At 36.2% G+C, this 12,677-nt stretch overlaps 1 protein-coding gene across 1 annotated transcript; it reads right to left on the minus strand.

The window, feature by feature from the left end:
* Nucleotides 1-4,021: 4,021 nt before the first annotated feature.
* On the minus strand, nt 4,022-11,379 carry LOC106662072. The gene is made up of 3 exons (XM_014385878.2): nt 10,891-11,379; nt 5,224-5,342; nt 4,022-4,376 (listed from the first exon to the last, which is right to left on the minus strand). Exons 1-3 carry the CDS (start codon nt 11,219-11,221, stop codon nt 4,065-4,067), a joined length of 762 nt encoding a protein of 253 aa, XP_014241364.1. The 5' UTR covers nt 11,222-11,379; the 3' UTR covers nt 4,022-4,064.
* Nucleotides 11,380-12,677: the final 1,298 nt, after the last annotated feature.

Raw genomic sequence — 12,677 nt, forward strand, 5'->3', positions numbered from 1 at the left:
TCAATCCTTGGCCTTTTATTTTTCTCAACTTTCATTACCATTGCCTCTTAACTCACTTAACTCTGTCTTAACTAGTCACCTTTCTTACATTTGCAGACCACTCAAAATATTTCACTCTATTTTATGAATTTCTTCTTCAATCCTCACTTGAAAAGCTTTCTTGTGTAAAAATTTCTCTAAACTCAAACATTGTCACAAAATTCTTTCTGCAGAAAACAAACATCTGTAGAATATAGCCATTCATTGATGAACAATCTCTCGACTGTTTAACAACAATGAAAATATTAGGAATACTTTCAATTAATTAAGGTTTTTAGTTGGGATAAAAAAGTCAATGGCACGAGCAGGATTCAAACCCACGATCTTCGGCTTGATACGCCGCTGCTCTACCACTTGAGCTCTTGTGACTTCGATCCACATGGACACTAACTTCCCATCTTAACCCCACCTTTTGAATTTTCCCTCCTTTTTGCCATTTTTATCTCAACTAAAAATCTTAATTAATTGAAAGGTATTAATTGGACAAGCGGACCATGAAAACTAGTGAATTTAATAAGTTAAAATGACGTATACCTTCACTAAAGCTCTCCGAAGCCTTTCATTTGTCGCCGAGAATCAAAGATTATACATTTGAAAAATGGCAAAAAGGAAGGAAAATTCAAAAAGTGGAGTAGCCGAAGATCGTGGGTTTGAATCCCGCTCGTAACACTGACTTTTTTATCTCAACTAAAAACCTTAATTAATTGAGAGATGTTAATTGGTCAAGCAGATCACGAAAACTAGTGAATTAGGAAATCTACTGGGTCACAAAACAAGTTTGTACCCTTTGTTCATAGTAAATTCAATGAAAATTTCCCAAACTTGTGGACAAATTAAACCCAATTTAACTTCCGCTATTTGTTGCCATCTTCCATGGTTTTTTAATTTTATAATTTCATCCTCCCAGAATCTCTCAGGTTTTTCCGCTCTGAACTCCTCAATGTGTTGTCCGCAGTCCTCTAGTGAAGTAGTTTTCCTTATTAATGGAGTTTTGCAGAACCCAGAATAAGTGAAGTGACGTCAGGCCAATACGGGGTGGGTAGGACATGCTAGCCAGGCTACAACAATTTCTGGTCTGTCTGCAGGCACATGGGGCGAGCATTATCCTGATAGAAAATAATCCTCTTGCAATTAGTCAATACCAGTCGTTTTGGTCAATTACTTAATTTAATCACTCTAATTGTGTGCAGTATACAGTAGAATTAACATTTTGGTTGGGCTCATAATAAAACACCCCCTTCCAATAGTAAAGTGTCATCATACATCACCATACACATCACAAATTTTTGAGCAGTCTGAGCTGTTTTGCAGGAATTTAAAAAGAAAAAATGTACATATAAATTAAATGAAAAATATTTTCTCTACATTTTAAATTAGAAAACACCTTGTAAAAATACGAGATCTCACCTTAACTAATTGTTATCATGTTAGCAATAATGACTAAATAAACACTTTTTCAAAATAGGATTATTGAAAAACACTACCCAACCTTTTTTTACAGGCCAATTCATTACAAAATTCTTTTTTTGCTTCATTTTCAATTTATGTACGATACTGAGACTGGACCTTCAGCTATGTGGTATATCTCTTCTTTCAAAGGCACCCACTTTCCATCTTTTCATGCCTCCATGGACCCAGTGATTATCACTGATTAACACACCCTACATTACTTCTAGCTATACTTATTTTATGGAACTGAAGGGTCCAGAGGAAAAATGATGAGGTTCCATTTTTTTCAACATTTGAGAAACACTAAATTTAAAGTTTCATGACTACTGGTGAAATAGTTTCTTTTTTGGGGTTTGATTCAATAATTGTCATAACATTTAGAGATCTTTCTGAGTTATTCTCATGATCCAAAAACCATTAAACCCTCATTTCAAACCCAGGAACGAATAAGAAAATATCATGATTACGAAATTTCATTTTTTTTCTTTTTTTTCCCGGAGGGGGGGCCATTTCAGCCCCCTGTCACTGCACTGTTATGGCCGATGGGATACTCAATATTCCACCATCAGCCCTACAGTCTAAAAGACAAATAAAACTCTTACAACAAACAAATAAATAAATTACTTATAAATAAATACATGACATAATAAAACACAACACAGATACACTTATTTACACAGATATTCACGTTTTATACACTATTTACAAGTGAGGAAACACCCCCGTTTCTCTTAAAAAGCAGAATAGGGGATCCAACATTTTACTTGCTCGCCCGAGTACCGTTTTTATGTCGGGGTTCATGCCTACTCGCTCCCTGTAGGGGGCCAAGGCATGGTATTCCTAGACAAGATGAGACACACTGAGCAACATTTCTCTACAAGCGGGACACCTGCGAGGATTTTGACCCAGAAGCAGATGTCTGTGTGTCAGGCGGGTATGGCCAATACTCAACCGAGTTAACCCGATCCTTTCATTTCGTTTCAGACTCTCATGAGGCCATCGTTCAGTCGTGCCCTTAACTCGCAGGAGCTTCTCGGATGACCCGGCCCACTTACGCTGCCAACGCTTTCCCACAGTGTTCTTTACTGCTCACCCAGCGTCACCGGGCCGGATCGCGGTGGCATGGTCTGGAGGGCGAGACGTCCCAGCTTTCGCTGCCTCGTCTGCACATTCGTTGCCCTCCAGCCCGACATGAGATTTCATTATTAATTTCAAAGATGAAGACACGTGAAACGAAAATTCTGAAATATCTATAGTCAAAATTTTAGATTAATTATGTTAAAAGTTAAAAAGCTCTAAGTTAAAAAGTTTTACGTTACTCATCGTCTACCTGATAATCAAAATAAACATCACCCTGAGTTTCTGTGGTAGTTCTATCTGTGACCAAATTATCGTAAAACCTTCTGGCAACTTTGTTGGTGAGAAATGTTGTCAGATGTTGCAAGTCATTATATTTTTCCAAATTAATAGGAAGGGACCCATCGTAGAGTTACGAAGCTGCTGTTTTGGTGCGGGGTTCTTCCCCTTTTTTTGCCTTCGTGGCACCAACATGTTGTGCTTATTATAAGCTCCACAGAATGAAGTGCGGTGGTGAATATACTGTGGTGTGTAAGAGATCTAACATCGAATTGTTCTTGTGGAGATGGGACATTTTGGTTTGTACATCAGTACTAAGTAATTCATCTACAATTCTCCAGATACCTATGGCCACAGATGGGAAAGAAAACTTTTACACAACATATTCTCCCTTTTTCTGTTGCGAGATGGTGAAGGAATCGCAGAACTGTATAATTTTTATTTTGCCCTGCACATGAGTCACAAAAAATTATAAGCGTTCTGACTGCTTTTGGAAGAATTTTTAAATGCCGGAGAGATGGATCCTCATCGTTCTTCCTTAGGCGCACAGGAGTCCCATCATTCTTCCACTGTGCTGCCCATTTTCAAACACGATTTTTAGTGGAATCTAGTTGGTTTTCCCTAGCCACATTTGTCGGGTTAATAGTTAATGTCACAAGCCAACAGATGCCGGTGAAATATCGATTCTGACAAAAAATGGACTCCCATCGTTTTTCATCTGTGCCCTTCATACTTAACAACCAGTTATTGTTTTTATTTCCAACATTGTATATGTATATTTCGGAACTACCACATCCCCTCCTGAGCGATAACTTTTCCCGAGTCTGGAAGACCCATTGGGTGTTGCAGGTGGGCCAGGATTCGAACCCAGAACTGCAGCAAATACAAGTCAGATGCCCTAATCGCTCAGCCATTGTGGTCTTCTTATTTTCATTTGTGGTAAAACATTATCAGCTATTATATTAGAAGAATGACAATCATATATAAAAAAATGAAATAATAACATAAAAAGTAGGAGGTTAAATAAAACCAAATTCATTTATGTAGTGAAATATTGACAATTCAGAGAAAGTATAATATATAACTTTAAGAAAGACATCAAATAATTAGAGTAAATTTTATTAGTATTTTATACAAGTAAAAATTAAACTTATTATTAAAACAAACAAAAATAGAAAAAAAACTGACTTTGGCTTTGAAATGCAAATTGAAAAATGACATTAGTTTTCACTGGTCTTCAATGTGTCTTCTTCAGAAGTGTCAATAAGCAGTTGAAGAACGGCCCGTTTTAATTTATTCCTAAGCATCTTTGTTGAGAGGGATCTCATAACGTGGGCAACAAATTCGCCTAAAGATGTTCCCTCGTCCTGCGCTTCCTCCAAGGCATCCAAATCGTCCTCTAATTCAAATGCAACATGTTCCAGTTTCCTTTTAACAGGTCTGGCACGGACCTGGGGATCGCTCGACTCGCCACTGGACATATCTATGGATATATCTTCACTTTGCTCGTCACTCGATTCATCATATGTTTTCTAAAAAAGGAATATTTATCATCAACTATCATTAGAAAAATTCACAATATGTACACTAATTTACATATGTATTTATTAATTTACACTTCAATTATTCGAAAAAACTGGATTTAACTTATTAAATAATTACAATTAATTAAGGTTTTTAGTTGAGATAAAAAAGTCAATTGCACGAGCGGGATTCAAACCCACGATCTTCAGCTTGATACGCCGCTGCTCTATCGTGACCTCGATCCACTCGGACACCAACTTCCCATATCAACCCACCTTTTGAATTTTCTCTACTTTTTGCCAATTTTCAACTACATTCAAACATTTTTATCTCAACTAAAAACCTTAATTAATTGTAATATATTAATTGGTCAAGCGGACCACGAAATTAGTGAATTTATTAAATAATGAAAAATTTCTTTTTGTTAGACCTTGGTTTGTTATTTAATTACATTTTTAACATATTCTTTTTAAGGATGATTTTATGATGGTTAGAAATCCTAACAAACTGTAAGGTGACCAAAAAATCTGTAATCAGCAATGATTTTAAACTTATAAACAGTATAACTTTACTATTGAATATCATAATAATTTATTTAATAGTGTAATTAAAGATTATTTGGAGATCGTGAGGTGCGGTCTTTTTCTTTGGAATAAAACGTTTTCTTTATCATGCCAACGTTTCAATCTTTATTAAGATCATCTTCAGGGCCTGGGATTTGTAAACATTGTTTAAATTTTACAAATGCATGTAGGACGTCAAAAAGTGTAATTAAATTTTCAAACTTTTCTTCGGAATATTTAAATACAGTCTGAAATTCTCAGGAATTAATTATTATTTAACAAAAAGACCTACCGATTTCTTCCTTGTTTGCTTGCGCTTTCTCTTTGTTCTCCTTTTGTCAGGCAAATTAAAATTGTCACCAGAAGACGATTCCTGGTAGTCTTCTTTACTATATACTGGTGGGTTCATTCCTACGAAAAAAGATTAGTTTTAAAACTCAGAACAAACAACAGAATGTAGTTTTTTTTTGTTTGTTTTTTTAATTAATGGTCTAACTTGTATAATTGTTGTAATAACCTGTTGAACTGGCAATGGGTCGTTTACTCGATGCAATCAGCACTTTCTTACTAAGATGGCATAAAGCCGAAACGTGTTTGAAAACATCAACAAGTGACCCAGTGCCAGGCTGACAACCACCATCAACTTTAATTAATACTTTGTCAGCAGAATGTTGTGATTAGTTTTGGTTGCACTTATATGGAATAAGAAGGACATATCCATGAATAGGCAAGCAATGCACAATTGAAAAGCTGTTTTCTCAACCGTTACTCCCTAGCAGTCCAGAATTCTTCAGCAATATTTCATATTTATGGATTATTCTGATATATTTCTTATTCCATATGCATGATTTATTGGGCTGGTGCAAAAATAATTCAGGTTTTGAAAAGGCAATCAAAACTATTTTTAATTTGTATAAAATAAAGAAAATGTATTCAAAATATTTTCCATCACAATCTATACATCTTTGCCAATGGATAATAAACACTTTTATTCTGCTGACATAAAAATCGACTCACAATAAAGTTCACTATTTTCGTGGTCTGCTTGACCAATTAACATATTACAATTAATTAAGATTTTTAGTTGAGATAAAAAAGTCAATGGCACGAGCGGGATTCGAACCCACACATACACTTCATTTCACAATAAAGTCTTAGAAGGTGTTTTCGGCTTCACCGGGTTCTCTAAAAATTTTATCATTCAAAAAGTGATTAAAATAACTAAAAAAGTGGAATTCTGAAGGCCAGAGGTCAAGTAAATACGGAGGGTGCAGTAAGTTTTCATATCCCTCAGTTATTCAGTTTCCACAGGGCTGGTATTGACATGTGGCCTGGCATTATCATGAAGAAGAATCGGCCCCTTACAGTTTACCAATGATGGACGAAGAAGTTGCAGTTTCCCATGTATTTTGAAAATTTCTTGGCAATATTTCTCTACTGTGATAGTTTCACCATAATTCAGGAAATTATAGTAAACAATCGCAGCAGTGCACCACCAAACAGTCACCATAACTTCACTAGTTTTCATGGTCCGCTTGACCAATTAATATCTTTCAATTAATTAAGGTTTTTAGTGGAGATAAAAAGTCAGCGTCACGAGCAGGATTCGAACCCACGACCTTTGGCTAGATACGCCGCTGCTGTACCACTTGAGCTATCGCGACTTCGATCCGCTCCGACACTAACTTCCCATCTCAACCTCACCTCTCGAATTTTCTCTCCTTTTTGACTTTTTCAAATGTCGTATAATCTATTTGATTCTCGGTGATAAATGAAATGGCCAAGGAGAGCTTCAAAGAGATCGAAGTCACGATAGCTCAAGTGGTAGAGTAGCAGCATATCTAGCCAAAGGTCGTGAGTTCGAATCCCGCTCATGACACTGATTTTTTTATCTCAACTAAAATCCTTAATTAAATGAAAGTCACCATAACCTTTTTTGGGTGCAGATTTGGTGTCGGGAAATATTTTGGTGCTTCATCCTTGTCCAACCACTGATTTGTACACCTCCTGTTATCATACAAAATCCATTTCTCATCACACTTGATGATTCGATCGATAAATGGATCATTTTGGTGGCATAACAGAAAAGACGTGAAAATTTTAAAGCGTCAATCCCTTTGGGCTTTGGTTTGTTCATGCAATACCCACCTGTCGAGCCTCTTTGCTTTACCATTTTGCTCCAGATGGCGAAAAATAGTTGAGTTAATAGTTGAACCTAAGCTCTTCCACAATTTTCCATGTTGTCTTATGTGAATTTTCTTCAATAAATGTTTGAGTCCACAATGGAAGGCCTACTGTGACCTTCCCTGTCTTCGAGATCAAAATCTCTGAAACCATCGCTGCACCATGCATTCACTTCTCCCCCCCCCAAACTGTATTGATGTTATGCGTGGTTTGGCTGCACTTCGACCAAGTTTAAATTTGTTTAATAAATTTGACGAAAATCTAGGTTGGACATATTTAATATCACAGGTCCTCACTCTTAGAAAATTCAATATAAAATAAAATGTTTTGAATAAGAGATAAAGTTAAAAGTATTTATTATAATCTATAAATTAGATTTGAGGATTTAGCTTTGTCTACGTGATAAGCAAAAATAAAACCTGCATTAATTTTGTGCCAACTAAATATAAAATTCCGTTAAAGCAATTAAGTGCATATCAGAAGTAGCTCTTTTCATTGTACATAATTGGGAGCTTACTTATTTACATCAAGTCAAATTGTCGCAATTACGTGTGTGTGTGGTGTTTGGTGACCGTTGGTCAATGATTATTCGGAGATCGTGATATGCGGTCTGATGTGACGTAGGTTTTAGAAAAACATTTCGGGCATGATAAAGAATGTTTTTCTAAAATCTCTGTCACAATTACTTTAAAATAATGAATATTTTTCAGTCATCTTAAGAAACTCAGAATTTTAGCAGGTTTTTTGACATACCACTTTTTCGCGGTAAGGCGAAGATACTAAACCCTCAACTCTGAAAAGAATTGCAGAATGGAAGCTATTGTTTTTTTTAATATATATATATGTATTATATATAATACCCCATGAATTCATTGCTTCACAGGCCCTGATTTGAGTCAAAACGGTTTCAACAAAAATTTTCATAATGGTACAAAAACAACCTGAGGCAGAACTAGACAACCTCAGCTTCACTAATACAGTGCACAGCAAATACCTGCCAGCTATCAGCTTCCTATCTCTTAGGGCTATGACACATGGAGCGGTGACCAAAGTTAAACGCTGCGTTGTTGTTTTTTGCAGCTGACATTCGCTGCAGTTTCACTTGTGGTATCATGTCGATTTCTTCAAAGGAGCCAACCAGTTTCATTTAATTCATTCATCAATTATTATAGTGCAATATTATTGTTTATTAATGGAAGGGACGAAGCACAAGTACTTCTGCTGTCCCTGCTGTATTGGAAAAGAAAAACAAAAAACAGGAGAATATGGGTTTACTGTACTGCGTAAATGTATCCAATTCATTCTTCTCTTCTCTCCAATTTCTTCCCAGCTCTGTTTCCTGGGTACACAATCGCTGTATTATGCTGTGTTCATGTCCCACAGAGCTGGACACTTCTCTATTTCATTAATTAATTTTTCCAAGTCAATTTTTTCAAAAATTCAGATGATAGACGCATAGTACTGCACTGTACAAACAATTCCACAAAAAACTTTCAAAACCAACTCAGAGGTCGTCTCGCCAGGTGGTAACACCAACCATCTCTCATCACTCACACTCAACAAAGAAACGACCTACCAACTTGGTTTTACTCTCAGTTAACACTTTGGTCAAAACTGCTACGTGTGTCATAGCCCTTATGTTCATTTGGTTCTTAACCTTCAATCAGTTGTGCTTGGATTTTTCTTGTGTTGCACAGATAGATAAACTGGACCCTAGTTCTGTTCTAAAAATAGCCTATAAAGAAAGAATCCATGAGTGTTTGCACACAATGAAGCCACAAACAGGAAAAAATCATCCTTGGGGTACAAAACTACCTCGTGCGACTTATGCTACTTTTTCAACCATTGATTTTAATTCACTACTTTTGTGGTCCGCTTGACCAATTAATACATGACAATTAATTAAGGTTTTTAGTTGAGATGAAAAAAAGTTAATCTGCCATTTCAAATGTCGTCAAGAATCCAAACCGATTACACGACATTTGAAAAATGGCAAAAGGAGGGAAAACTCATAAGGTGGGGTTGAGATGGGGAGTTGATGTCCGAGTGGATCGAGGTCATGATAGCTCAAGTGGTAGAGCAGCGGTGTATTTAGCCTAAGATCGTGGGTTCGAATCCCTCTCGTGCCATTAACTTTTTTTCATCCCAACTAAAAACCTTAATTGTCATTGATTTTAATACTTTTTTCAGTCAATTATGCACATTTATGCCTTCTTTTTTCTGGTACTTCGTAATTTATTTATCTTTTCTAACCCTGAGAGTTAAATTACAGGAAAAATTCAAAAAACACTCTTCAGTCAGTCAGATTCACCAGAACATTATTTATGATAACAACTCACAAATGTGGTCACATAAATATCTCGGAATTTTGGAGCACAGGCAACACAAGGATGGAGATTTTGTATGTTGCCGTGAGGTACAGGAAGTTTGTCTTTCTCCGATTTCTTAGGTTCAACAATTTGAATTCGAGTTAAGACAGCAGAGGAAAAAACCATCCAGGACATCATGACTTTTGTAATTAATCTGTCAATAATTGTAAGCTGTCTTACGAGTTGAGCGAATATACCATGATTAATAAAATGCTTCATCCATTTTGATGGAGATACTCTTGGATTCAGTATGTACCTAGAAAACCTATCAACTGTATGAAGATCTTTCCATTGTTGGTTAAAACAGTAGTATTCCATCAAAACTCCTTAACACCATAAATGCTTTTTAAAATGTAGAAACGGATGCATGATGAGTACACGAGGTTTGACAAGAAAACTTGGATCCATGTTTATCGTCGTCAATATATTATCTTGACCTACCAAATATTTAACAATAGTACAGATACAGAACAAAACAACCCTGGCCAAAATGGTTGGGACATTGCAGTAAGAAGGACCGCAGTACGTTTATCACATGAGCCACCAGATACCATATCAGATGCGGTACAAGACGGTCTCGACCCAGCTGGTTTGGACTTAACAACAAAACAGGGCCACAATGTGCTTTGTAAACTGAGATACCAGATATGCCATAATCGATCAGATGTAGAACAAAGCAGCATCAGCCCAAATGGTTTGAACATTCTAACAAACAAGGCTTTGATATGATCCTTAAGTTGACCTACAAAATATGTCAAAATAGTACAGATGCAGAACAATGCAGCCCCACCCCAACTGGTTTGGACATTGCAGCAAACAGGGCTATGATATGCTCCTTAAGTTGACCTACAAAATATGTCAAAATAGTACAGATCTAGAACAAAGCAGCCCCACCCCAACTGGTTTGGACATTGCAGCAAACAGGGCTCTGATATGCTCCTTAAGTTGACCTTCCAAATATTTAACAATTGTACAGATGCAGAACAAAACAACCCTGGCTAAACTGGTTGGGACATTGCAGTAAGAAGGACCGCAGTACGTTTATCACATGAGCCACCAGATACCATATTATATCGGATGCGGTACAAGACGGTCTCGACCCTGCTGGTTTGGACTTAACAACCAACAGGGCCACAATGTGCTTCGTAAATTGAGTTACCAGGTATGCCATATTTAATCAGATGCAGAACAATAGGTCAAAATAGTACAGATGCAGAAAAGAGAGCCTCAGCCCAGATGGTTTGGGCATTGCAGCAAACAGGAATGTGTTTCTTAGAACTGAGCTCTCAGATAGTAGTGCTATTCAACTGAGGCAATCCACGGCTCAAAAAAAATAAGTCGATAACCCAAGCTCTATATGTTAATGGTTGTTTAGGAAGCTAACTACGAATTTTCAAAATATGTACCTTTCAGCTTAGTCGTTTCAGAGTAAAAAATGCTTGGATAGGCGGCAGACGTGAGCTTAGGCTTTGTCCTTTTGAGGGTGAGCACGGATCCATCGTCTCGCACGGCCGAAGTCTCCCACTGGACGAAGTCATCCTTGAAATGTTTTATGCAGATGCAGCTGTACGATTTAAGCTCCAGCTCTCCTCCCCACGCGGTGTTTATGATGCTAAGCCAAATCTGCCGCCTGATCGGGTCCCTCGGGAAGACGAAAGTGTTGACGTGAGGCGACTTATCGGCCGGCTTCCTTGAGTAGTTGGTCCTGCAACCAGGCACGCAGCATATCCGCGGCATATTCCATCTGCTAGCATCCGGCCCGTGGGCTCAGTCTCGAACTACAACGAGATTCGGCTGCGGCCAAATCAAAACGCTTGGTTCCTTTCGACCAAAGAAACGGAGTCAATAAACAACGAAAGTCACCTTGAGGTTGCATTATTGACTGGCTAAGCACTTATCACGGTTGTTTTGGTTGGGAGGGAAACAACTAAATATACCTTAACACATCAGCAACATCTATAAACAAAAGATTAATAATTTATAATATACTATAAACTATATAAACTTAAATTTTTCCATTTAATCCCCCTTCTAAGTTCAAACCTTAGATTAAATTTTAAAAATATAAATAATTCTTGATAATCAAACTACCTAAAGGGTACATCTACTTTTATACCTGGACTCACAGACACTAAACAACATAATACACAAAACAAATTAGAACATGTTTTTTAAATATATACTGTTTAAAGTTTATTTACTTTAGTATTATTAATTATTAATGGCTAAATGAATACTTATTATACAAAAATACATGATTTCTTAAAAAATTTTGTTACTTGATAACATAATTTTAAATTTAATCTATACCGTTCATTAGTGGTCTAATTGGCCAAATTACCGCTTTCAATTTATTATTTTTATGTAAGGTAGAGAAGAAAAAGTTACTGTCACGAGTGGGATTCGAACCCATGACCTTCGGCTCAATACACTGTTACACTAACCACACTAATTTTTTTTCACAAACAAGACTTTACATAAAAAGAATAATTGATTGAAAGTTTTAATCTATACTTTGAACTTAGGAAAAGGATTAAATTTTTAAAAATATAAATAATCCTTAATGATCAAACTACCAACAAGGGTACACTTGTATACCTGGACTCAAAGACATTAAACAACATAATACAATTAATTAAGGTTTTTAGTTGAGATAAAAAAGTCAATGGCATGAGAGGGATTCAAACCCACGATCTTCGGCTTGATACGCCGCTGCTCTACCACTTGAGCTATCGTGACCTCGATCCACTCGGACACCAACTTCCCATCTAAACCGCACCTTTTTGAATTTTCCACCACGAAATTAGTGAATTTAAACAACATAATGCACAAAACAAATTAGAACATGTTTTTTAAATGTATACTATTTAAAGTTTATTTACTTTAGTATTATTAATTATTAATGGCTAAATGAATACTTATTATACAAAAACTACATGATTTCTTAAAATTTTTTGTTATTTGATAACTTAATTTTAAATTTAATCTATGCCATTTATATTTAGTGGTCTAATTGACCAAATTACTTCTTTCAATTAACTATTCTTTTTATGTAATGTTGAGAAGAAAAAGTTACTGTCATGAGTGGGATTAGAACTCATAACCTTCGGCTCATACACTTTTTTTCACAAACAAGACTTTACATAAAAAGAATAATTGTTTGAAAGTTTTAATCTATACTTTGAACTTAGGC

This window comes from Cimex lectularius, unplaced genomic scaffold, assembly GCF_000648675.2.
Source record: "Cimex lectularius strain Harlan isolate CLEC.00 unplaced genomic scaffold, Clec_2.1 scaffold19, whole genome shotgun sequence".
NCBI classification, from domain to species: Eukaryota; Metazoa; Arthropoda; class Insecta; order Hemiptera; family Cimicidae; genus Cimex; species Cimex lectularius.

Bases quoted from the DNA above. Each gene is read 5' to 3' on its own strand.
- LOC106662072 (XM_014385878.2), bottom strand. From the start codon at position 11,221: ATGCCGCGGATATGCTGCGTGCCTGGTTGCAGGACCAACTACTCAAGG. The intron at 5,343-10,890 runs GTACATATTTTG...CTTTTTTCGTAG, and splicing joins TGAAACGACTAAGCTGAAAG to GAATGAACCCACCAGTATAT. The intron at 4,377-5,223 runs GTAGGTCTTTTT...TTCCTTTTTTAG, and splicing joins AGCAAACAAGGAAGAAATCG to AAAACATATGATGAATCGAG.